Source organism: Carica papaya, chromosome 4 (genome assembly GCF_054855325.1).
Source record: "Carica papaya isolate Zhongbai chromosome 4, ASM5485532v1, whole genome shotgun sequence".
Classification (NCBI taxonomy): domain Eukaryota; kingdom Viridiplantae; phylum Streptophyta; class Magnoliopsida; order Brassicales; family Caricaceae; genus Carica; species Carica papaya.
The window spans coordinates 28609251-28635693 of NC_142312.1; the positions used below are offsets into that span (position 1 = coordinate 28609251).

Below are 26443 nucleotides of genomic sequence, written 5' to 3' on the forward strand. Positions count from 1 at the left end.
TCCTTATACACTTAAGATTAATTCAAAGAATGTTGCAAAACACTATGTTTTGCAGCATGGTTATATTATAATTAAGATTATATATCTTTAATATCATACTACCAGTATGAAAATGGCAGATGATGCACCTGTTCATGCGCTTAACATTTTCTTGTTTAAGTGTGTCATTAAGTTCTAATATCTGTAGGACAGTGGCAAACAGGCATAAAAAACTCACTAACTCTTTCTCTCTTCTGCTTCTAAAGCTGTGATTCTTCTCGCTGGCCTGGCAAAGGTTGTCATCAGAGACTTGGTCCATATTGTTAGACCAGAATGCATCTTGTCCTCTTTGTTTGCATCTTCTTCTCTTGGTTTGTGAGCGGTTGGAGATGTCATGACTCTTTTAGAGTTCGAAATGAGAAGCCCTAGTCGCTTGGTCTTATCTAATTTTTTGTCCAGAATGGAATTGTTAAATTTCATGGGGAGCAGATGTTATGGACCTCTTTATTGCAAGGTTTGATGGGGAGCTTTCTTGCGGAAAAGCATATAGATTGGTTCTGCCTTTGGCTCTGTTTCACAGTGATTTTTTTTCCAGGTTTCTGGGCATGATAGGAACGAGAACATGAAAGATAGCAATGTGGGTGTTGTTATTTGTTATGAATCCAAAATTAGTTTATTACTGTAAAGAGAAGAAGAATCCAGGGGTTGATATTTGAGAATTCATGCAAGTAGTTATTAATGTTTGAAGTATTATCTAGTTCGTTAGGATTTAGTAGTTCGGTATTTTAAATTGTGAGAAAAGACCAGAACAGTTAAACTTTTAAACTGTTGGTTGGGGTTGTATGAGAAGATCCTAGAAGCTAGGACAAGTGTGAGTCATGATGGTGGTAAGGGTAGTTATCCCCATAGGATAGGAATACTATTTTCTAGGAAGATCTGTAAATTCTGGTATAAAGTGTATAGAACAAGGAAGCATATTATGTCTAAGAAAATTTTCAAATTCTATTTGGTGTTTCAGGGGTTCTCTCTAAATGAGCCCTTACTAAAATAACCATATGTAGAATACAAGTCCTTACTTGAAATTTCTCTTTATTGAGTCAGAACGAGATCTCAATCTCAGGGACCACCACGTTATTCTTATGGAGATTGTCTAAGTTGAAGCCTACAAGTGGGTCTTAGACGACATTGCTAGGATTAGGATATTGTTGGGGGTTAATTCTAAGGGGTTTGAAAATCAAACTATTAATTTATTATGGGCCATTGATGGAAGCAAAAGTCAAAAGGGGGGAGATAAAACTACAAGGTCTTGAGGAAATAAGAAACCAATTGTTGATAGGGAAAGGGAACTTCGAAGACTTCATCACTTGGTGGACTATGAAAAGAGTGAAAAGGTAGGAGAGGGATGATAGATTTCGCCAACTATTGATTCTTTACACTAATAAAACTTGTTTGTCGGAATGTAAGAGTTCTGAATAATTTTCGAAAACAATTAATTATTAAGAGTTATTTGTCCACGTGGAAGAATGAATGTTGTATGTATTATTGAAGTAGAGGGCCCTATATATACATCTTTTGGGGCAATAAAAGAAAACATACAAATGATTAGATATGTTGATATTTTACAAGTATACCTTTTACCCTGACTATACAAATATACACTTTCTTATTTAGTAAGTATTTTTCAATACTCCCCTTCAAACTGGTGAATAGATATTGTTCCTTTCCAGCTTGAAAATTATCATACAAAATTTGGGATTACTCAACCCTTCAATTAGCATATCAGCAAGTTGTGGGGTGGTGGGCATGTATGACATGCATAACACACTATTATCCAATTTCTCCTTGATAAAGTGTCTATTACTTCAGTATACTTGGTTCTGTCATGCTGTATCGGATTATATGCTATACTAATTACTTGACTTGTTATCTTAGTAAGTTGCATAGGTCCTTCATATTCAATTTTCAAGTCTTAGGAGGTATTTTCAACCAAAAAAGTTCACTAACCTCTTGGGTCACTGCCCAAAATTCCAGTTTTGTACTAGATCAAGCTTCCACATTATGTTTCTTGTTTCTTTAGTAACTAGGTTTCCTTCGAGAAAAGTATAGTAGCTGGTGGTCGATCTTCTGTCCATTAATGATCCTACATAATCTGCGTCAATGTACGTTTCGATGGTCAACTGGTTGTTTCTTTTACAAATAATACTTTTTCTTGATATACCATTGAAATAGTGAAGTACCCAATATGCAGCATGCAAGTATATCTCGTTAGGCTTGTGCATGAATTGGCTTATCATTCTTACTGCATGGGTGATATCCGATCTTGTGTATGACAAATATATTAGTTTTCCAAATAGTCTTTGATATATTTCTTTGTTAATGTCCGAGTCTTCTTCCGCAAATCCCTATTTGTGATTAGGATCAATTATTACTCACGAGTTTACATGCCAACTTGTTGGTCTCTTTCAAAAGGTTAATCACATATTTTTATTGTGAGATAAATATCCCTGCTTTAGAGTAGGACACGTCTATCCCAAGAAAATATTTTAACTTCCATAATTTCTTCATTTCAAATTCTTTGGCTAGACATTAGTTGAACTGTTTTTTCCTTTACATCATTACCTGTCACAATTATATCATCCACGTACATTATGATGGTTGTGGTTCCTCCTGAATTGGAATGTTTAATAAATAAGGTATAATCTTTTTGGCTCTGTCTGTAAATTATAGCTAGTGTAATCTTTGTAAATCTTCCAAACCCATATCCGGTCACTTTCCCATGTGTCTTGCTTCGGATAGTGTACATAGGATCCTATTCTTTTTACACTGGATAACAAATAGGTCAAGATGGAGAGCTTTCGTAGGATGGTGGAGAATAGATGGAAGGACACACTGGTGAATTTAAATGCTAGCTTTTAGGGTTGCCAAAAAACTTAAAACCCTGAAGTCTGAGATCAAGAAGTGGGTGAGGGAGGAGGGAGAAAAGCAGAAGAATGTACTAACAATTTACTGAAAGAATTTGAAGACATTGACAAGAAGGAAGGTGAGGGGGGAATAATCGGGAATGAAGTGAATAAGAGAGAATCTTTGAGAAGGGAAGTTGGTAATAGACTTCACATGAAGGAAATGTCTTGGAAACAGAAGGTTGAGAGAGGTGGCTGAAAAGGTGATAGGAACACTAATACTTTCATTGTTTGGTGAGCCATAGAATAAGGTACAACTATGTGAAGAATTGATGATTGACAACCACAGTGTACGGGATAAAGATAGTATGAGGGAAAAAGCCCAAAGATATTTCCAACATCTGAATGAGGAAGAGGTAGGTAGAAGACCAAGGTTGGATGAATTGTAATTCAAGGAGTTGGATGTGATTGGCAGATGCTGAGTTAGAATAGAAAGAGAGTTCTCTGAAGGGGAGATCCTGGATGGACTCAAGGATAGTAATGGAGATAAAGCTCTGTGGCGTGATGGATTTAATATACGGTTTTTACAAGAATTTTGGCATGTTAACAAAGGATTTGATAAATGTGTTCATAGAGTTGTATGTATTGGGATCTTTTGTGAAGTCTTTTAATTAAACTTTCTTGGTTCTTATTGCTAAGGTGGAGGGAGCAAAAAATATTAAAAACTTCCGACCTATCAGTCTTGTGTGGTGCATATACAAGCTTATATATAAAGTTCAACGATTCTCCAAGTTGCTAGGTGAGGTGATTGGGGAGAGGCAACATGCTTTTGTAGAGAGAAGGCAAATCCTGAATGCAGTGATGGTGGCAAATGAAGTGATTGATGACTTGGTGGGAAATAAGAGGGATGGGTTCTTGTGTGAGGTAGATATGGAGAAAACGTACGATCATGTGAATTGGGAGTTTGTGGATTATATGCTGGGTAGATTAAGGTTTGGGAATAAGTGGAGGAGGTGGATGAAGTCATGTATAACTAGTCCATCTTTTGTTGTGATGATAAATGATGAAACTTCTTCTTTATTCAAGGGAACTAAAGGCCTGTGATAGGGAGATCCTGTGTCCACTATTTTATTGATCATTGTTATGGAGGCGTTTAAGAGGTTGTTAGAGAAAGCCAGAGAGTTGGAACTGGTTATGAGAGTGAAGGTGGGAAGAGGAGATCGAAAAATAGAAGTATCTCACTTATTTTTTGCTAATGATACCAAAATTTTATGTCAACCTAACGAGAGGGTGATGTTTTATCTTTGATGCATTCTATTGTGTTTACAAGCAATTTATGGGCTGAAGATTAATTTGAAAAAATCAGAATTGGTGAGATTAGAAGACAGGAGGGATGAAGATAGGCTAGTTGGGGTGTTGGGTTGCAAATGAGTAAAGCTTCTTATCAAGTACCTTGGCATTTTGTTGGGGTCTAAATACGAAGATGTTGGGACTAGGGATTCTGTGGTTGAGTTGTTTGAAAGAAATAATACTTATAGGGTGGAAGAGAAATTACTTGTCCAAGGGAGGGATGCTAGCACTTACTAAGAATACATTGACCAACTTTTTCATATATTATTTATTTGTGTAGAAAATAAAAGAATCAATTCAATTTTTATTTTTTGTTGTTATTACCCTAGTGGAGGTAATCACAAAGTTGGTGAGACATAACCGATTTTGTTATTCTTCTTTCGCATAAAGTTGTTAGAATTTTGTTAGGTTTTTGTTAGAATTTTGTTGTATTTTTCTTATAAATTGACACCTTATGGTGATGGAAATGATAAGCAGAAGTAGAATTTCCATTCTCTAAAACTTTATGGTATCAGAGCATACCTGATCCAAGAGAATCATCTTTGCTGTGCTGAAGTCACAAATGGCCACAAGTGAGCTTCTGTCTTTTCAACCCGAGGTCTCCTCAGGTTCCTATCATCGCACACCCATCAACAACGGTGTGGGTGAAATGCCTTTGTCTTTTATCACAAGACACAAACTAAACGACAGCAATTATCTTCAATGGTCGTTGTCCATTCTGCTGTTCATCCGAGGTAAGGGGTGCGATGAGTATCTCACTGGCGAACTCATACCTCCTCCCGCAACTGACCTGAATGCTCGTACATGGAAGATAAAAAACAACATGGTCATGTCATGGTTCATAACTTCAGTGACTCCAGAAATCAGAGAGAATTTCCTTCTTTATGAGACCGCGCATGAGATTTGGGAAGCAGCTCAGGAATTCTACTCCAGCAAGGACAACACCTCTGCCATCTTTGAGATAGAATCGACTCTTCACAATCTTCGGTAAGGTGAGTTAAGCGTAACCCAATATTATAATGCTTTGACCCGCAGCTGACAGCAATTGGATATTTTCGAAGAGCATCGATGGAGATGACTCGAAGATGCGAAAATCTTAAAATTGATTGTTGAACAGAAGCGACTTTTCAAATTTTTGCTAGGATTGAACAAAAACCTCGATGAGGTTCGGGGATGCGTGCTGAGTATCAAGCCACTGCCGAGTCTTCGTTCGGCCTTCTCTGAGATTCGGCGAGAAGAAAGCTGAAGGAAGATCATGTTGGGAGACGCTGAACTCACCCACGAGGCCAAAAATTCCTCTACGCTCACAACCCGAGCACTGGATGCTCGTACGAAGAAGATGAGACCTTGGTGTGACCACTGTAGGAAGCTCGGGCACACACGCGAAAAGTGTTGGAAGCTTCATAACAAGCCGAGTGATTGGAAGCCCTCCAAGCCAGAAAACTCAAACAAGCACAAGGGAAATCATGTGACTGCTGAAGAAATTCCACCTGCTGTTGTGGAGAGCAATCCCTTTAGTCTTGAACAGCTGGAAGCTCTCCAGCGCATGTTGTCCCAGAAAAGTTATCCAGTCAGTGCTTCAGTGGCACACAAAGGTAATATTTTTGGTTTGTCTGCTTACTCAGAAAAAAGACAGGTTTGGGTTGTAAACTCAGGAGCATATGATCATATGACTGGAGATGTCTCAATATTTCAAAAATACAGCAAGTGTAAAGAAGATTATTCAATCAGAATTGCTGATGGGTCCCTCTTAAAAAGTAGCTGGAATGGGTTCTGTAAATTTGTCTCCTAATTTGACTCTTTGCTCAATCATTCATGTTCCAAATCTGGATTGTAATTTGTTATCAGTAAGTAAGCTATATGAAGATTCAAATTGTGCTGCCAAGTTTGTCTCTAACATGTGTGAATTTCAGGACTTGGACTCGGGGAGGATTATTGGCAATGCTAGGATGAGTTCAGGACTATACCTGCTTCAAATCAATGCTTCTAGAAGATAAACTCACAATGCAGTTTGTGCAAACTCTATTTCTGTTTTTGCAAATAATGACCATGATATTATGTTGTGGCACTATAGAGTAGGACATCCAAATTTCGTGTATCTGAAAAAGTTGTTCCCTTTACTATTCAAAGAAAAAGATCCTATTTCATTTCAGTGTGAAGGATGCCAATTTTCTAAGTATGTTCGAAATTCATTTCCTAGTCTGCCATACAAACCCTCAAAACTATTTGCATTAATTCATAACGATGTATGGGGACCTTTCAGGGTCACCAATATCACCGGAATTAGGTGGTTTGTATATTTTATTGATGATCATATAAGAATTACTTGGGTGTTTCTAATGAAAGAAAAATATAAAGTTGAACATTTCTTTAATAAATTCCATACAATGATCCAAACACAATTCCATGCTACCATCCAAGTATTGAAATGTGACAATGCTTGTGAATACTTTGAAGCCACATTTGAGAAATATTTTACTGAACATGGTATTATTCACCAAAGCTCATGTACGTATCCCACAACAAAACGGCATAGCCAAGAAGTAAAATAAATACATTCTTGAGGTAGTTAGATCAATCATGTTCACCACTCATGTACTAAAGTTTCTCTGGGGAGAGGCTGTTCTCACTGCTACTTATTTGATAAACTGGATGCCCTCCCGTGTCCTAAAGTTCCAATCACCTTACACCATTCTTTCACAAAGCTTTCCTGAATCTCATATGTTAAACACATTACCACTCAAAGTCTTTGTTTGTTCAGCATATGTTCATATTCACACTCATCTCTGTGGGAAACTTGACCCAAGGACCCTTAAATGCATATTTGTTGGGTATTTTGCTAATCAGAAAGGATACAAATGTCTAGTTTCGGAAACCTGTCATTTATAAAACAATGGATGTCACATTTTTTGAAAACCAACCATTTTACCCCACAATTGATATTCAGGGAGAGACATTTACTTAGAAATATCAGTTGTGGAATGTAAGCATACCTCCTCTATATCCACAGAGTCACCCTCCACTAGATAAACCCTCTCTGAAGATTGAAGCTACAATCTCACATAAAGAACTTGAACCAAAACCAGTTACAGAGAACACAGTACCTGCAACTAGTGAGTTACGTGTTTATACTAGAAGAAACAAAGGAAAAATACTTGAATCATCAAAGCCTTGTCATAAATCCACCCTTGGTCCTGGTGCCCAAAAATTGACAGGTAATGAGATTTCTATTCCTACTACAGGTACTGACATTGACATGCCTCTTGTTTTAAGAAAGGGACTCGGACATGCACCAAACATTCTATACAGGACTATATTTCATTAGACAAGTTGTTTTCGGAACATCATGCTTTTGTATACAAGTTAGACAGTAGTTCACCAGAGCCTAAAACAATCCATGAAGTTCTGAAAATAGCTGAATGGAGGATGACTGTTCAAGAGGAAATCAAGGCACTTGAAAAGAATGGAACATGTGAATTAATTGATCTAACTCCAGGGAAACACTAAGGGGGGTGCAAGTGGGTCTTCACAACTAAATACAATGCAGATGGAAGTGTGAATCGGTATAAGCCTCGACGAGTAGACAACGGCTACACTCAGTCATATGGGATAGACTATCAAGAGATATTTGCTACGTTAGGCAAACACAATACAATTCGGGTACTTCTCTCACTCGTCTCTAATCTTGATTGACTACTCTGTCAGTTAGATGTGAAGAATGCATTTCTTAATGGTGATCTAGAGGAAGAAGTGTATATGGACATACCACCAGTATTTGAACTACAGACAGTTCTCAGAAAGTATACAAACTGAAAAAGTCACTTTATGGTTTAAAGCAATCTCTAAGGGTATAGTTTGATAGATTCACAAGAGCAGTAAAAAGAGAAGGATATGAGCAATGTCAATTTGATCATACATTATTTGTCAAGCATTGTACCTCGGATAAGAAAGCTATCTTGATTGTATATGTAGATGATATTATCCTTACAGAAGATCATATTGAGGAGATTCAGAAGCTCAAAGAATTCTTAATCAAAGAATTTGAAATTAAAGATATCGAAGTACTAAAGTACTTCCTCGGAATGAAGGTGGCTAGATCCAAGAAGGAAATTTTGGTATCTCAACGAAAATATATTCTAGATCTTCTGAAGGAGACTGGGATGTTAGGAAGTAAGCCTGCTGACACTCCTATGAATCCAACCATCAAACATGGATCCGAAATTAGTGATAAAACAGTTGATAAAGAAAAGTATCAAAGACTAGTTGGGAAGCTCATCTACCTAGTACATACAAGACCCGACATTAGTTTTGCAGTTAAGTATAGTAAATCAATTCATGAATCAGCCAACTGAGGAATACATGAAAGCTATATATCGAATTTTAAGATACCTAAAGATGACTTCAGGATAAGAATTGTTCTTTCAAAAGACAGTGAAAAAAGATGTTGAAATCTATACTGATGCAGATTGAGCAGGCTCAATAAATAATAGACGATCTACATTAGGGTATTGTATTTATGTTTGGGGAAATTTGGTCACCTGAGGCAGTAAGAAATAGTCAGTTGTATCTCATACCAGTGTAGAATATGAGTTTGGGGCACTTGCCCATGGTATATGTGAAGGTATGTGGCTAAGAAGGATACTTGTCGAACTAAAGGTTCCTAACAACATTCCTATGAAAGTTTGATGTGATAATCAATCAACCATCAATATGGTCAAGAATTCTGTACACCATGATAGAACCAAACATGTGGAGATTGATCGTCACTTTATCAAAGAGAAGTTAGAAGATGGCACTATAACACTCATGTACATTCTAATTAGTCAACAGATTGCAGACATCCTAACAAAGGCTCTTCCAAAAAGGATGTTTGATGACATATCATCCAATCTAGGTTTACTCAACATATACGTAAACTAGATTGAGAGGGAGTGTAAAAAATAAAAGATTCAATTCAGTTTTTATTTTTTTGTTGTTATTAGCCTAGTATTTAGCCTAGTGGACGTAATTACAAAGTTGGTGAGGTATAACCGATTTTGTTATTCTTCCTTCCCATAAAGTTGTTAGAATTTTGTTAGGTTTTTGTTAGAATTTGGTTGTATTTTTCCTATAAATTGATATCTTATGGTGATGGAAATGATAAGCAGAAGTAGAATTTCCATTCTCTAAAACTTTAATTTGTTTTAGCAATTCTTGTGAAAATTGCAAAGAAACTGGAAAATATTCAATATCAATTTCTTTGGGCGGATGAAGATGGGAGAAGAATATATCATCCTATGAAGTGGGATGATGTGAAGTCGTCGTTAGAGCAGGGAGGTTTGGGCGAAGCAGGAAGGTTTGGGCTTTAGATTTTTTGTTGAGATAAATGCTCTACAAGGAAACATGACTTTGGAGGCATATGAGGAAGAGGGGAGGTTGTGGAAGAGTGTAGTTAAGGCTTTGTGGGAAATTGTTGATGTTGGTGGCTCTTATAGGGATGTGGCTAGACCGCATGGTATTGGGCTTTGGAGGAAAATAGGGATGGGGAAACAAAAATTTCATGAATGCATCAATTGGAAGTTGAGGAAGGGGGGACAAAATCTGTTTCTAGTTGGATGAATGGATTGGAAGTGGAAGGCTTAAAGATCAATTCCCCAGGGTTTTTGCCATTGCATAGTCTAAAAATATGGTGGTGGAGGAAGCCTATATATCGGGGAATGAGATTAGGGAGTGGAATGTGAATGTGACAAGAAACCTTGATGATCGGGAGATTGAAGAGTATGAGACATTGTGATGCGGGCAGGTCAAGATCTTTTTGACACTTGTAAACCTCACACAAACATAAACGTTCAGAAATCTTAATTCCCTAATTAACCATTCCCATTTGAACCATATTCAACAATTTGAATGCAAACCAAGATAACTGGAAAATAAAGTAGGAATGAAAAAGATACCACAATTTACCTGATTAGTTGATTCGATTTCCTAGCTCAACAAAATGGTTAGAGCACCCTTCTGATTGAACACTCACTCAAGTCGAAGCTTAAAAGTAAGATTTGAAGAAAATATTCAACTAAATATTCTTAATTTTATTAATCTTTGAAAGTTCTAAATTGTGTTTTTACAACCTAGTGGTGAGCTCTTTATATAGATTACATGTGATTGATGTGACTAGAAGTAGGATTATATAGTTCTACTTAAATTCTTAATCTAACTTAGAGTAGGAAACATTAAAATAATACATGAAATAACAATTAAAACAATAAAATATTAAGTAGATTACTACCTCTCTCATAGCCGACCATTGATTCCTTGTCGGGTTGAATCTCCTTAATTCATTTGGCTTTGAGTTCTTTATTCTTTAGTATTTTCTTGACAGGAATTTGAGTTGGATAAGCTTGAAGTTGAAGGAATTCTTCTTCTTTTCTCTTGGAAATTAAGGTCCTTGTTTGTGTTCACTATTCAAGCTCAGATTCACCCTTAGAGAAGGGGAATCCTTATGAGATTTGGCCTTGTTATGGGAGAGGGAGTCGGCTTTCCCTCTCGGGGTTGGCTTCCTCCATGCGGTCTCCTCTTTCGTCTTGGTTTCTTGGCCTCTTTCTTTCTAGAATTCCTTTGGCTGAACCCTTTTTGACTTGTTCTTCTTGTTTCTTCTTCATGTTGGCCATGGAGGTTTGATTCTCTTCAGTTTTGGCAAGGCTAAGTAAAGTGTCCTTTGCCATGCCAGCGGGCTTCGCCTCTCCACTCTATTCTTGGCCATGCGGGCCAAAGGCCAAGTGCCCCCTTGCTTTCTTGGACGGCTTCTTGCCGAATCTTGGACCTCCAAGACTGAACTTGGGCTTAGGCATCTTTGAACCAATTGGCTTGGGCCTTGGATAGCCCTTTTGGGCCGATTCCCTAGGGCAAGGCCAAGGGACCTTTGATTCTTCAACTCGAGTTCTTTGGGCCTGCTCCCTTGGGCCCTATTGGATGATTCTTGGGCTGGAAACAATTTTGGAAACTTGGGAGTTTCAAAAAGCAGTTTCCTTTTTGTCTTTGAAATAGCAGAAATCCAAAGTAGGGTAGGAATCCATTTCCCCGTGGGATTAGGAATCCTTGTGGGCGTGGGATTTCCCTTCCGCGCGCATTGCCCTGCAATGCGCGCTGGCCGTATACATGCTGCTCTTATGCGTGCGCAGATGGCTTGCTGTGCGTGCGGCCTGGCGTGCTGCGTGCGTAGCCTTGCATGCTGAGTGCGCGCATTCTCTCACTTGCGCATCCGTGGGTTTGCACCAATTTCCCCGCGGGAATTTTGAATTCCTTGAGTTTCCTGCTTCTTGTGGGACACCTTTTTGGGGGTTTGCTTAGACCTTCTTGGAATCACATCGCATTGTTACATATCTTATCCGATATTCAAGTACATGAAAACAAGGACCAGGTTGGATGGAAATTGAAGAAACAAGGGGAGTTCACTGTCAAGTCATTCTACAATTATTTGGCCATAAGAGAAGGGATGGGGATGGTACACTTCCCGGTTAACCTAATTTGGAAGGTTAAAGTTTCCCCAAGCATATCTTTTTTTATTGAGAAGTGAGAAGAGAATGCATCTTAACTACTGATAATCTGATGAAAAGGGGTAAAACTACGGTACATGGCTGCTATTTATGCAAGAAGGCTGCTGAATCTTGCAACCACATTCTTCTCCGGTGTTCGATGGTGTATAGTACTCCGACTGTGGTGTATGACCTCTTGGGGATCAATTGTGTGCTTGCGAGATCGGTGAGGATGCACTTTGGGCTTGGGAGGGGGGGTGGGGATATGTAAAAAAAAAGTTTATCTAAAACTTATTTCTTTATTTTTTAGGTGGTGTGGAAGGAGAGAAATGTTAGAGATTTTGAGGAGATTGAGGGTGAGATGTTAAAAGTTATGAACAGATGGTTACACATTTTTGGCTCTTTGATTTTGGCTCATGACATTTATAGGGTAGAGAATTTTAGGAATGTAATTGATTTACTAACAGATTTGTAAATATATTTGTAACTGGGTCGCATCTCCTTGGCGCCATCCATTTAATTTATACTACATTTTTTTTATCTAAAAAAATAACTGATGACATTGTCTTCAAAAATAAAATTGAAGATAAATTGATAGATTTAATAGCTTCTAACTATCTAAAGATATATAAGTAATTAGAAATAAAATACTTAGCCATTTAAATAAGTCTTTCTATGCTTCCATGTGATCATCTGATATAGACTCCTGGGGACTCTTTAACACCCTGGATTTCTTTGGGCTGAGGTTGGCGATGTTAGGCTCTATGGCTAAAAGGATTTGGGCATGGTGGGCATTAGGGGTGCCAAACATAGGAAAAACTGATCTTCCTTATTCTTTGCTTAACCAAAAGGACTTTTGAGGTCTTAAATTCTCCTTTTACTAGAGCTGGAGATTTATAGTTCTATACCTTGAGTTTTTGGTCTAAGGATCATTATCTTTTTTCTCAAGAGAATTTTGGGAATCTAATTGATATTTTGAATGATTTATAAAATTCTTATAAACCAACCACTTGTGCCTTCTTTATATTTTTCATACCTGTTTATTCTAAATAGATCTATTATGCAAATTAATTATTGTAAATTCTCTATTCAATTTATAACCTTTTGCTTCTACATTTAGAATGTCGATGGCATCCATCTTCGATCTGGAATACCAAGGGAGAAACTTGCTGAACTGCATGGGAATTCTTTTATGGAAGCCTGCCCTTCATGTGGAGCTGAGTAAGGCATATTCTTGATCAGTGTGCCATTTTCTTATTTTGTTGCGTCATTAATTGATTTTCCCACTTAACAGTTTCAAAACTATGTTGTTGCAATTGTGTCCTTTTTTTGTTGAGCATGCATATTTATATTGTGGTTTAACTTGTGAAGGTATTTGCGGGATTTTGAGGTGGAAACAATTGGATTGAAGGAGACATCAAGACGATGCTCTAATGAAAATTGTGGAGCTAAACTTAGGGATACAGTTCTAGATTGGGAGGTATTGTTTTTTGTTGAAACGTCTACTGGATTTCAGCTAGGCATGAATGTCTTTTGCATATCGGTATTCTTTTAAACATTGTTTTGTTACAATGCTAGAATAAGTCAGTTCCTTAATGAATGAAAAAAGGTCTACCAGCATGGTAAATTCCAGAACTAATCAGTTGATATTGAGTTGATATGAGAGATTTCATAGTATAGTTTGGCCAAAAATGAGAGAATTGCTTTAAAAAAGAATTTTGGGTTCTAGCAGCTGTCTAAATCTTCAGTGATAGATCAAGTCATGTCAATCACAAAAGAATAGTTTATACAGGGAGGTGCAAGTTGTTTTTAGTTTTCAAGGTTGTGATCTGAGGTTTGAATTCTTAGTTTATAGTGGCTGATATTTTCAAACCATTAGGGGAGTGTTTATAATCCCCCCCACTTCTTTCTCTGTCTCTCTGCTCAGGATGCATTGCCCCCAAAGGAGATGAACCCAGCAGAGAAGCACTGTAGGATGGCAGATCTTGTGCTTTGTCTCGGGACAAGGTAAATATGAGTCTACAAAATACATCCAAATTATTTATTTGGGTGTTTCTTTTTTTTTAAATGGATACTGCTTTCATTCATAAAACTTAAAGTTTCACGGATATTACATGTTGTAAGTCAAATTTTTGTGAACAAGGAAGAAACAGAGAATACATCTTCAAGTTTGGATGAATCATATATGAGGAATGAACTCCATGTAGTAACTTCAGAGGAGAAAGTTCTTCAATCTAGTAGCAGACCAATTCTTTGCTGATTAGTTTGGAAAAGCATGCTAAATTTACTCTCTTGTGATGTTTTTAGAAATTACTGCTTCAAATAATGCATGCTGGCTCATTCACACACAAAGCATGTAGACCTGTCAACAATTCCATCCTGTCAAAGCAGGCTTCCGAGATGGATAATCTTTTTTTTTTTTTTGAAATAGAGGCTCCTGAGATGGATAACTTGGATACAATTATGAAATGCTTAAGGTGTTGGTCAGACTACTTAGGTTCATTGACATCAGGAACATACATAAAATTTGTTATGCAAGTAATTGGCTGAACAGTGCCTACTGTTAATCAAATTGAATATGAAGTACTGTCTCTGTGATTCTTTCATTTTAGTTTTTCAATTAGCAACTTCACAGTTTGATTTAGATGTATTGTTTTTATACTTTTGTGCATGTTTAGTTTGGTGATAGTGAGTACAATCACTCTATGCAGTTTGCAGATAACTCCTGCATGCAATCTGCCTCTTAAATCTCTCCGAGGTGGAGGGAAGATTGTAATTGTGAATCTTCAGGTATTTTTTCCTTGTTCAAGTGTGTTTGGAGCTTGTTCATAGAAAACCTAATAAATAAACTATAAATTAGAGTGCATCTAGGACTCTTGCTTCAGGTAAGAGCTATAACATGGACAATTGGCGACAGTCAGAAGATCCTCATCTGAAATATGCTGTCTAATAGCTAAAAAAATTGCAATTCTATTTCTTGTTTCTTTATATACGTAATTATCTGTGTCTCAAAGATAATAAATAAACTCGCCACTGCTTAATATGTTGGAGGTAGTTTTTGTTTCTACAATCCTTAGGGATGTTATTTTGGATCTAAACACTCACAAAAGGCAGAACGCCTACATCCTATCTTTTTTGGAGAGAAATGCACTGCAGGTTAGCTGTATACAATTGCTTTAATAATTCCTTTACCGCTTTCCTGATAAAGCTTAGTTATTCAAGTTGAAGCCATTACTTGAAAAGCAAATTACTAAGAGAAAAAAAAGTGAAGAAAGAGAAAAGGAAGAAGTGGGTTCACGTAGAGGATGGAAATAATACGCAAGATTCATGTTTGTGTTTGTGTGTGGAGCATGCCTTGTTTGATTTTGAGCTTCTGGATGTAGTCTTCTTAGTGGTCTGTGAATATCTTTTGGGATGTTCCTTCAGTATGTGTAATAAGATTTGATAATGATAGGAAATTTGTCAATTTGCACTTCCTTTGACATGATACCCAAACAACCTTGTGGTTTGGCTGAGGAACTTTGCCTTTTACATATTTAATATTAATGTGAAAAATGCTATCAATCCTTGAGGATATGGGAAATTTGAGTTGTTCTTATATCGTTTTCTTGTCTTCATGGGGTTCAACTCTTTAAGATGGGCATAAAAAATGTGTATGCTTCCTCACCTATGTTTAAATAATGTGTTCTGTTCAACTTTGCAGAAAACTCCAAAGGACAAGGATGCATCTTTGGTGATTCATGGGTTTGTAGACATGGTATTGTAATAAGCAACAGCTATATATATACTAGACAGCTTTAGATGTATTTTAATAGTTTCTGTTTGCTTTTGAGTTGATTGTTAATTTCACTAACAGGTTATTGCAGGAGTCATGGACCTGCTTAATCTGCAGATTCCTCCATATGTCAGGATTGATTTTTTCCAGACCATCCTAACTCAATCTTTGAGTGCAGGTATCTCTGTTAAAATACTATTTGTTGCATGACTTATTCTCATGTACTTGTTTGAAACGGCATTATTATACTCCCTATCTATCTCTTTGGGTAACTTCTGTTTCAAACAACATATCTTGAACCACACTTTGCTCTAAGACTTTTAGCTAAAAATCTTGCTTCCATGTTTTAGTATGCAAATGCATGGAGGCAGCTTGTTTGATGCATGATCCTATAGAAACATCTTCCATAAGTACATCTAAGAATGGATTAATTGCTGGCTTCAATCCATCTCTCTCTGACATGGTCTGTTTACCTTAATTACAGATGAACGATATGTGAACTGGAACCTTCGCGTAGCTAGTGTCCATGGACTGAACGCACAATTACCATTCATCAAGTCTGTTGAGGTACTTTTTAGAAAACCTCTTTGCTTGTTTGCCTTTCACTTCTGTATCCAAAATCCTGAACATCAGTAAAAGACTGTGTTCCTTTTCCCAAATCTATTCTGTGGTAGGCCTAGCAACCAATCTTTGTGGAGGTTATTCATACTATTAGGCAAACTGTAAAAGCAAATTTGTGGTTGCCATCATACTGGGGTTTGTCTTCTACTCTACTTATTTATTGTAACCTGATAAAATTCAAAGAATAGTTCTTCTCTGAAGAAGAAAAAGAAAAACAAAAGCATTAGTGATGGTTGTAGAGAGAGTAGGAAAAAGGGGCCAAAATAAGTTCTGAAATAACATGAATGTAAATACTTTGTGATGTTCGGTTAAATGAGACTGCAATTAACTAATGATTATTTCCAACTCTAATGTTTACCCAGGTTTCCTTCTCAGACAACCAAAAGTACAAACCGGCTATTCTAGATAAGCAACCATTTCAATTAAAAAGGTAGCTTTTATCTTTTTCTTATGCACAATATTTATGATTAACTGTGCTAACATCCTGAAACTTGTGAATTAGATGTCGTGTTGGATAGGTGGTAATCATCCTTGTAACGAAATCAAAACTTTAAACAATCCTTCACCAAAAAAATTGAAAAACCTCCTTGATTACATAGTTTGGGATTTATCTGCACTTAGGGTAATGGTGATCGCATTGATAGGAAATTTACTAACAAAGTTTTCAGTGAGAAATTATTTTTCATTCTTATAATAACTCATTGTTTAGCGAAAACCATCTGAGAAAGTTTCTTTGTTTATTTTCTTGAGGAATCAGTATAGTAATTGGAATTGGATTTGGGAGTGAATTTCATTACTGAATTTTCATTATTATGTGATTTTTTTTTGGTGATTAAGAGAAGAAAAAAACTTAATTGGTTTGTTCAGTGTTTATACTGATCAAATGGATATCTGAGAGTTACTTTGAACCCAAAACAAGGATATTTGAAGAATTATTGTTAGTTTATTTCTGTATTTATGTTGGGATTTTTTTGGAAACCTTTTTAAAGATAATAAGTTATATTTTCGCAATTGAAGATATATTTTTTTAGCCTAAATAGTTTTCTCGATATAGTAATAAATATTTTGAAAATAATAAATATACTCAGAACTAGTATAAATGGTAAAAAATGTCAAATTACTTAAAATATTCAGATATTAGTGTAAAATTAGAAGAAAGAACAGTAGTATAAAATAATAAAAAAAATTAGAAAATAGTATAATATAATAAAAATAATGAAATAGTGTAAAACTAAAATATCCAGAAAATAGATCATACTGTTATTTTATACTAATTTTCCCTGTATTTTTTATAATTTGTACTATTATCTTAATATTTTACTATTTTAATGTAACTTTAACTTTGCTGTTTCACTATAAGTAATTTTGATAAACCATATATAGTAATGTATAATGTATACTATTATTAACATTTATGTAACTAAACAATGTAATGTAATTCATGATTGCATTACATGGTCATTGGACTACACATTGTTTATCAAATTACATTTTTATTCAATCCCAAAAAGTTATATGGAGTAATTATACTTTGTTTATACCCTGCTTGATGATTTATCTATCATTTACGAAAGGCCTTTTGAAATGTTTTATGTGTTAGATATGGATTACTCGATAATCTTTTTATATCCAATAGCCCAGTTGGCTTTATGCTGAAAATACTTATTTGATTCTAAATAAGGAAAGCTGGGAACCCGTAGAGTTCCTGATCATTTGAATTTCTACCTCTATATGTTTGTTTTACATTGAATTTCTTGCATTACACGTTTGAGCTCTCACCGGACAAGTCTTCTTTCAGCAATTTTATATTAAATTGAATTTCATCCAAGTTGAATTTTTTTTTGGTTGGTAAAAAAAGATAAGTATCATTAGAAAGGTAATAAAACCCTTAAGATTCAGACAAGAAGCCAACGAAATACCGAAAGTGTCAAATAACTGAGCCGAAAATCTCCAAGCCTTATCATATTCTAGACCAAACTCTTGTCAAAATCCAAAGGGTAAGTGATGCAGAATCCTCCAAGCCTAAATAAGAAGGCTGATTACAGTACTTTTTTAAGAGTCTTGTTCTCATTTTTCTAATTAGGAAATAGTACTTTTTAGGACATTTGAGTTTTTTAATGTTTTAAGAACTTTTGAAAACTTTAAATTTGTTTTTCTAGTAGTTGTTTTCCTTTGTGGTTAAGGTTAGGACCTGTATAGAGGATCTAACCAATAATTTAAGTTAAGCTTCGAATGAATTTTCTAATTAACTTATTTCACATTTCTTTCTAAATAGACCAACTTCTCAGTATTTGTTTTACACATGAATTCATTTCTTATTTTTTTCTATTTTTCTTTGTGATTTTTGTCCTTTTATAAAGTGATTTTTGTCCCCTTCTCTCTCTAAAAATTCCTCTCTCTAAAATCCTCTCTACTTTCTCAATCTTTCTCAACCTTCCACTCTCTACTATCTCCTCTCTTGCTACCTTACAAACCCTTATTAACCTGTCCTTGTCGACCTTCGACTGAGTCGGTTGGCCTCTCCATCTTCCCTCAGTGCTCCCTAAAAATACCAAATGCTTCGTCCTTATCGGGAGAAAATATTTTGACATCGTTTGTAATGGAAAGAAGCTTGACGGTATGAGAATCTACAAAAATGGAAGAGGAAATAAAATTTCTCTAACTCTCAACAAAAAAGAAGTTGAATGGATGATTGAAAACCTAAATGACTTCTATTAGAACAGAGGCAAAGATTCATGGGGCAGAAATATTAGAGGACAGCATCGTCATCTCTTCCTTGCTTTGGTCTGGAACAGACAGGGCAGAAATCTTGTATTATCAGAAGAAAGAGAAGGTTCTTAAAAGAATTTTTATCCTAGATGATTGTGAGGCCAGGTGGCGCACTATGAAAGCCATTTTTGAACTCATTGATACACCTTTGAAGAACCCTTTTTTGAAATACTCAGATCATATCTCTCCTGTTTGCTGCTCTCATCAGGTACAATCTGTATCCTCTCACATATCTTTATGCTGCCTGAACTGCAAGCACACTTATCGCTTCATCATTCCATTAGAAGAGAAGAAATCATACGCGGATGCTCTGAAACCCCACAACGCTAACTCTAAGCGGGTGATGACGACTGTACCCGACCCGACTCGAAACCGCAAAAATCCGATTTTTGAAATTCAAAAACCAAAAAGTAAAAGCGGGAAAAAGACACAAAAGATGGTTGCTTCAACCCATAAGAAGACTCTCCATCCTAAGAAGCCCAGGTTCCCTTGGGCTGAAAAAGGGAAATGGACAAACAAGGTGGGCCCAAGCAACATGAACAAATCGAAGGCTAGTCCGATTAAAATGCACCAAGAAAGTTAAGTGGGCTTGGAGAGAAAAGAAAAAGGATCCGCACTCAAAAACCTGAATCCAATTTCGATCATTATATCAGAACCTTAAACGAAAGATGTGAATTCGGTCTTGCAAAATCTGAGCCCTAGAATCTCCTGTCGATACATGACAGCTAATGTCTTTTTCTTAAACCCCTGGTTTGGTGCTCAACAAATCTCATGTAGCCCAGTTATGAGTCTCGAAGAAGAACTACTTTCTGGTACGAGCTACAAATTGGTGGTGCATCATTCCAAAAATGAATGCCTAACTGGTGGGTTTAAAGATTCAGGTAATGACAGGGTCCTATCCGATGTTATCGACTCTATCAATGCTCTTCTAAGAGACAAGCACAGGTATGACCCTCAATTATTCTCTGATTGGATTACACATAATATTTTTTGCGTCAGCAAACATCTTGGGGTTTCTTTTTTCGGTTATGAAATGGAAGCTAAAAGCTTATTTATTGAGTTGAAGAAGAAGCTAGAAATTTGCAAAAGCAAGCCTATACTCTTGCATTCCAGCAAAAAGAAATAGACGGAAAGTGGATCCAGAGAACTAAAACGTTTACAAATGTCAATCAATTATGAGGGTCGCAACAAAATATCCAAAGAATCAGAGACCGTTTTCATTCAACCCAAATGACTGAGAAAATTATATTTTGAAACATTAGAGATCTTAACAACCATAAAAAAAGGTTATAATCAGATGGTACCTGAATAGATGAAAGCCTACCATCATTTGCCTTCAGGAAACAAAAATGGAGGTACTTTTTGAAAAAACTATTCACAGTTTGTAAAAAATGACCGACATTAGCTGACATTTTCTCCCTGCTAAAGGCTCCGCTGGTGGTATTTTAATTATGTGGAGAACAGAAGAGTTCAATGTCAGAATGTCGTTGCAGGTGAAGTAACTCTGCTTATCTGTTTTCTAACAACAATAGCAATTCTTGGTATTTCTCTGGGGTGTATTGCAAAAGCAACTCTTCGAAACGTCTTCTATTTGAAGAGGAATTATTAACATTAAAAATATATGAGGAATCAAGGGTATAGTTGGCGGAGATTTCAACATGATTTTGAGGAGATATGAAAGATCTGGCAGCAACTACTCCAATAATGATATCGATGATTTTAGGGCCTTGCTTGACAAACTTGATTTAAACGATTTGCCTCGTAAGGGTGGAAGATAGACTTGGAGTAATCAAAGAAGCCAACCATCTTTCTCTAGAATCGATAGATTCCTTAAATCATCCGAGTTACTTCTGGATTTATCAGGTGTCAATCAAAATGTACTCTCAAGACCCACTTCAGGTCATTTCCCGATCTCTCTTATCATGGATGGTATCAAATGGGGCCCTATACTGTATCGTTTAGACTTGACAACAAATGGTTGGGTGTAGAAGGTTTTAAAGATTTAGTCACTAATACATAAAACAACACTCATGTTTAGATTTTTATCAGTTACAGAATTGTTGTCAAGCTAGAATCCCTAAAACAAGAAATTAAGAACTTGGCCAGAGACACGGCTAGAAAAGAGGAAGAGAGCATAACAAATTTTATTTCTGTAATTGATGTCTTGGATAGGAAAGAAGATTTGGTAATTTGAATATTCTGGAAAGGGAGAGGAAATGTCACTTGAAAGCTGATTTAGCCAAGAAACTTCAAATGGAAGCTACCTCCTGGAAACAAAAATCAAGAGAAAATTGACTCAAAGATGGAGATAAAAACTCCAAATACTTTCATATGTTAGCTAATCATAGAAGAAGAATGAACTACGTTGAAGAACTCAATATGGATGTCAAGTGCATCAAAGGTAATGAGGTTCTAAAAGAAGGGGCAAAACCACATTTTTAGAAACTGTATAAGGAGAGTACTAATTACAGGCCCAAACTTGACAATCTTTATTTCAACAATCTTGATGAGGTTAAGAAAAATCTACTGGAGGAGAAATTCTCCGAGAAAGAGATCTGGTCATGTTTGAAAAATTGTGATGAGGATAAAGCCTTGGGTCCGGATGGATTCATCATCAAATTTTTACAAACCTTTTGGGAGGTCATTAAACCAGGTATTCTTGATTTTTTCAAGGATTTTCATGCTCATGGTAAATTTGTTCGCTCTCTTAATTCGAACTTTCTTGTTATGATCCCAAAAAAAGCTCAGCTCAAGAATATCAATGGTTATCGTCCTATTAGCCTCATTAGTTGCATTTACAAACTGTTATCAGAAGTTTTGGCTAACAGATTAACAAGTGTGCTGAAATATATAATCAGTAATTGTCAATACGCGTTTGTTAACGGGAGGCAGATTATTGATGCCGACCTTATTGCTAACGAGCTTGTGGATGAAACCATTCGACACCACAAGAAAGGTATTCTATGCAAACTTGATATGGAAAAGACTTTTGATCATGTTAACTTGAATTTCCTAGATTATATGTTGCAAAGAATGTGTTTTGGTAATAAATGAAGAAACTAGATCAAATTTTGTGTCACTATGTTATGGATGCAAATATAGAAGACATAACAAGAATAAGAAATTGACATTCAATTAAATATGGAATCTTAATTAGTATTAGATTCCTAAATAGTTGGAATGCTAATTAGTATTAGATTCCTAAATAATTTATATATATATTCCATTAGTACTTGATTCCTAAATAGTGTAGAATTTTCAATATCTTAATGAAGTATTTCTAATTGGATTTAGATTTTAAAGTAGATTAACATTTCTCAATAAAAATTTTAACCTCTATATAAAAGGGTTTACTTGATATTAATAAAAATAAGTCATAATATTATTTTAAACTATAAGATTGGAACTTTATTTAATGAGATTCAATCAAGTTAGTAGTTCCATTTGATGAGCTGTAATTTATTTTCACAAAATAAGTCGCTCTCGCAATGAGAACAAGGGTATTAACATTTTATTAGAAGACGCACTTGTTGTTAACCACCCGGTGACTCGATGCTTAATCAGAGAACATAACAATTTGGTATCAGAGTAAAGCATCATGGGCAACCAAAGTTTACGCAAAAAGTTGCAGAATCTAGAATTTTGGATGACGGCTTCTGAAACTGCAATAAAAGAAAGTTTGCGCCAAATCATACAGCAATTAGAACTTCTTCTCAGCCGAACTGCCCAAGTCTAAGAAAAAAAAGAAATTGATAATATAGAAATTAACAACCATGGTTCAAATCAGAATCAGAGAGGAGAAAGGCGATACACTAAACCAGGACGCGAATAATCCAACATCAGTTTTCATAACAATGGATGAGTTTCTCGTTATACAAAACTTAATTTTCCCCCCTCGATGGATAGAATGACCCATTGGCTTGGCTACATTGTTGTGAACAATTTTTTATTAATCAAAGAACAGCTAACAACGACAAGGTTGGATTGGCAGTCTTCCACTTGTTAGGTGATGCTCAACTATGGTACTACAAACTGCAACAGGAGGAGACAGGGATGTCATGGGGCTAGTTTGTTGAACTTTGCACATTGTGGTTTGGTCCGCCTCTGTAGAGCAATTCATTAGGAGAGTTAATCAACCTAAAACAAACAGACACAGTGGAAGACTATATACGATAGTTTCAGAGACTCTTGGCCCATGCCCATAAAGTATGTTAAGACCAGTAAGTTGATATATTTACTGCGGGTCTAGTAGATTCAATTAGACTGGAAGTCAAGATGCAATCACCCACCACTCTTATGCAAACAATGAAGCATGAACAGAGTTTTTGAAAGCAAACAACAGTTGTGAGATATGACCGAACATAATTATAATGATTATTTTAAGTCCGTTACCAAGCCTAACAATTCATTTCAGAAAATACCATTGAGCAGCAATTTCACGATACAATCTGGTAACACTTCCTCTCCATTTATACAGAAACTAATAAGAACAGAGATGACAAAAAGGAGACTGAAGGAGTTGTGTTATAACTGCGATGAGTCATTTGTTCCGGGTCACCAATATTAGCAATTGTTTTGGTTCGATGTTGTACGTGACACTGATCCTAAGCAATAAGAAAAGACCAATAAGATAGCTATATTCACAATTCAAGCTTGAAAACTAGGGGGGAGTAATGTTATAGATGTAAATATAGGTGTAACAAGAATAGGAAATTGACGTTCAATTAAATATGAAATCTTAATTAATATTAAATTTCTAAATAGTTGGAATGCTAATTAATATTAGATTCCTAAATAATATATATATATTTTATTAGTACTTAATTTTTAAATAGTGCAGGATTTATAATATCTTAATAAAGTATTTCTAACTAGATTTAGATTTCAAAGTAAACTAGCATTTTTAGATAAGAATTGTAACTTATATATAAAAAGGTATGCTTGATATTAATAAAAATAAGTTAGAATATTATTTTAAATTATAAGATTAGAGCTCTCTTTAAGGATATATGAGGTAGCAGCTCCTTTTGATGAGCTGTAATTTAATTTAATAAAATAGGTCGCTCTCGCAATAATAATAAGGGTGTTAACCCTTTATTAGAAGATACCTTTGTTGTTAACCGTCTGGTGAGTCGATTCTTAATCTGGAAATATAACACACTGCAATAAGCCTTGCCGTTATAGTGAATAGTGGGTCTTCCTCTTTTTTCACGGCTACTAGAGGGTTGAGACAAGTGGATCCGCTCTCACCCCTTTTATTTATTATTGTAATAGAGGCTTTGCATCAATTATTAGAGAGAGCTAAAAATATTCAATTAATTAAGGGGGTATCGGTGGGAAAAAACGCAAGACACATTGAAATTTTTCACCTCTTATTCGCGGACGACACACTTATATTCTGTCAACCTAACACAAGTCATTTAATATTTTTCTCAAATGCATTTTGATTTGCTTCCAGGCTGTGTCAGGATTAAAAATTAATCTTCACAAATCAAAATTAGTTGACCTGGGCTGTTGCAATACTGGAAATACGTACTGCGATATTCTTGGCTACAAAAAATCTATCCTTCCCATTACCTACCTGGGTGTACCTTTGGGAACCAGGAAAAATGACAAAAGATGCTAGGAACCGTTGGTTGAAACGTTCAACAACAGATTAACTACTTGAAAGAAGAAATTTCTGTCTAAAGGAGGTAGATGAACACTCATAAAGAGCACTATCTCTAATCTGCCTATGTATTACCTATATGTTATTAATATTCCAACAAATGTTGCCAAAAAATTGGAAGCTATCCAATGTAATTTTCTATGGGGTGACAGTGAAAACAAGAAGAAATATCATCTGGTTAAGTGTCGGATGTTAAAAAACCCTTGAGGGAAGGTGGTTTGGAGCTGAGATCCCTGACTAAATTAAACAAGGCCTTGGTTGAGACGTTCCAACAACAGTTTATGGAAATTGGTTATCAACCGCAAATGGTTTAAAGACAATCCTCATGATCTTTCAGAACAACAACTAAGGTATTAGCATGTGGAAGAACATAATTAATTTGAATAATGCTGTTTTTCTTTGTTCTAAGGGGTCTATTGGGAACGGTCAAAACATCCGTTTTTGGGATGTTATTTGGTGGGGAACTGAAAAATTCAAAGACAGATTTCTTCATACTTACTATATCGCTAAGAACAAGCATGCATCTGTTTGGGAAGCTGCGGGTTCGGCCTGCCAAGCTTCTTGGAATGTCCCGGTTGCAAGAAATCTTAATGATTGGGAGCTGGAAGATTTTGAATCTCTGCTTCTTACATTGGCCAGCATTACTCTCATTAATAGGGATGACAAATTAATTTGGAACCTCAAAAAGAATGGATTATTTTCTGTCAATTCTCTGTATTGCTTCCTGAACGGTCAAAAACAGAATATTCAAAGAACTTTTCCATCCAAGATAATTTGGAAATCTGGTGCTTCTCCAAGGATATCATTCTTTGCTTGGGAGGCTGCAAAGGAGAAGATATACCCACACTTGATAATTTGATGAAAAGAGGTCACACAATTGTTAATAGATGTTTTCTTTGTAAGGAAGACTTGGAAACTTGTAATCACATCCTTTTGAAATGCCTCACTACCTGGAATCTCTGGAACATGATCCTTGGGTTGCTGGGGGTCGTTTGGGTAATTTCCGAAAGTGTCAACTAGGAATTGATGGCTTGGGAGGGCCTTGGCAGCGGCAATAAATTCATCAGACTCATTTCTCTTACCATATTTTAGGTCATCTGGAAGGAAAGAAATAAACGGGCTTTCGATGGAATCGAATTTGATTTTAACATCATCAAGGATAACTGGTTTAACTATTTTGACTTTTATATTTTAGGGTATAATCTTGATTGTTTTGACAATTTAAGTATTATTGTAGATATGCTAATCAAGAAGTAAATTCTGTACATGGGGATGCTCTCTTGGCACCTTTTGATATTAATACTACTCTTACTTTTATTTTAAAAAAAAAAAACGTTTCTCTCCATTATATTTTGGTCTCTCTTGCTCTTCATGCCTGCTTAACAGTTCCTTTTTCTCGTCCTCAAGTCTTCACATCATCTCTTTTTCTCTCTTTATTTGTATATTCTTGAATTCTCTTGACCATATTTTTCCTCTATTTCTATTGTATGATAATTATGGTTCTACCATTGCTCGTTTGTCAATCAGTATCAGCACCAAAACCTTATTGCCATCTGTTGCTAAACTCTGAAAAAAAGGAAACAACAGATCACACAAACCTTGGCTGCCAGCATTACTTCTTTTCCTAACTCTCCAATTAGTATCAGCACCAAAACCTTATCTCCACCTGTTGCTAAACTCTTAAAAGAGGAACAAACAGATCACACAAACCTTGGCTGCCAGCTTTACCTCTTCTCCTAACTCTCTTCATCAATGTGCCTCCACCTTTGGATAATGTCATTGTATTATGACGAATAACAATAAAGCAATATATAGAAGAAGGATTACACTAAAAGGCTCCAACTATCTATCCTTGTCTTGGTAAGATAAT

At 35.9% G+C, this 26443-nt stretch overlaps 1 protein-coding gene across 3 annotated transcripts in view; it reads left to right on the plus strand.

Annotated features, from left to right (window-relative positions):
- SRT1 (sirtuin 1) overlaps positions 1 to 26443 on the plus strand; it is a 39434-nt gene that overhangs the window by 3893 nt on the left and 9098 nt on the right. For all 3 annotated transcript variants that reach the window (XR_015818686.1, XR_015818687.1, XM_022050423.2), the window contains exons 5-12: positions 12861 to 12961; positions 13112 to 13220; positions 13668 to 13747; positions 14452 to 14530; positions 15444 to 15497; positions 15597 to 15693; positions 16000 to 16082; positions 16499 to 16566. Coding sequence is in view for 1 of the 3 variants with exons in the window: in XM_022050423.2 (XP_021906115.2) it covers positions 12861 to 12961; positions 13112 to 13220; positions 13668 to 13747; positions 14452 to 14530; positions 15444 to 15497; positions 15597 to 15693; positions 16000 to 16082; positions 16499 to 16566 (671 nt within the window). In the remaining 2 variants the exon portion in view is untranslated. The remainder of the gene's footprint in view (positions 1 to 12860; positions 12962 to 13111; positions 13221 to 13667; positions 13748 to 14451; positions 14531 to 15443; positions 15498 to 15596; positions 15694 to 15999; positions 16083 to 16498; positions 16567 to 26443) is intronic.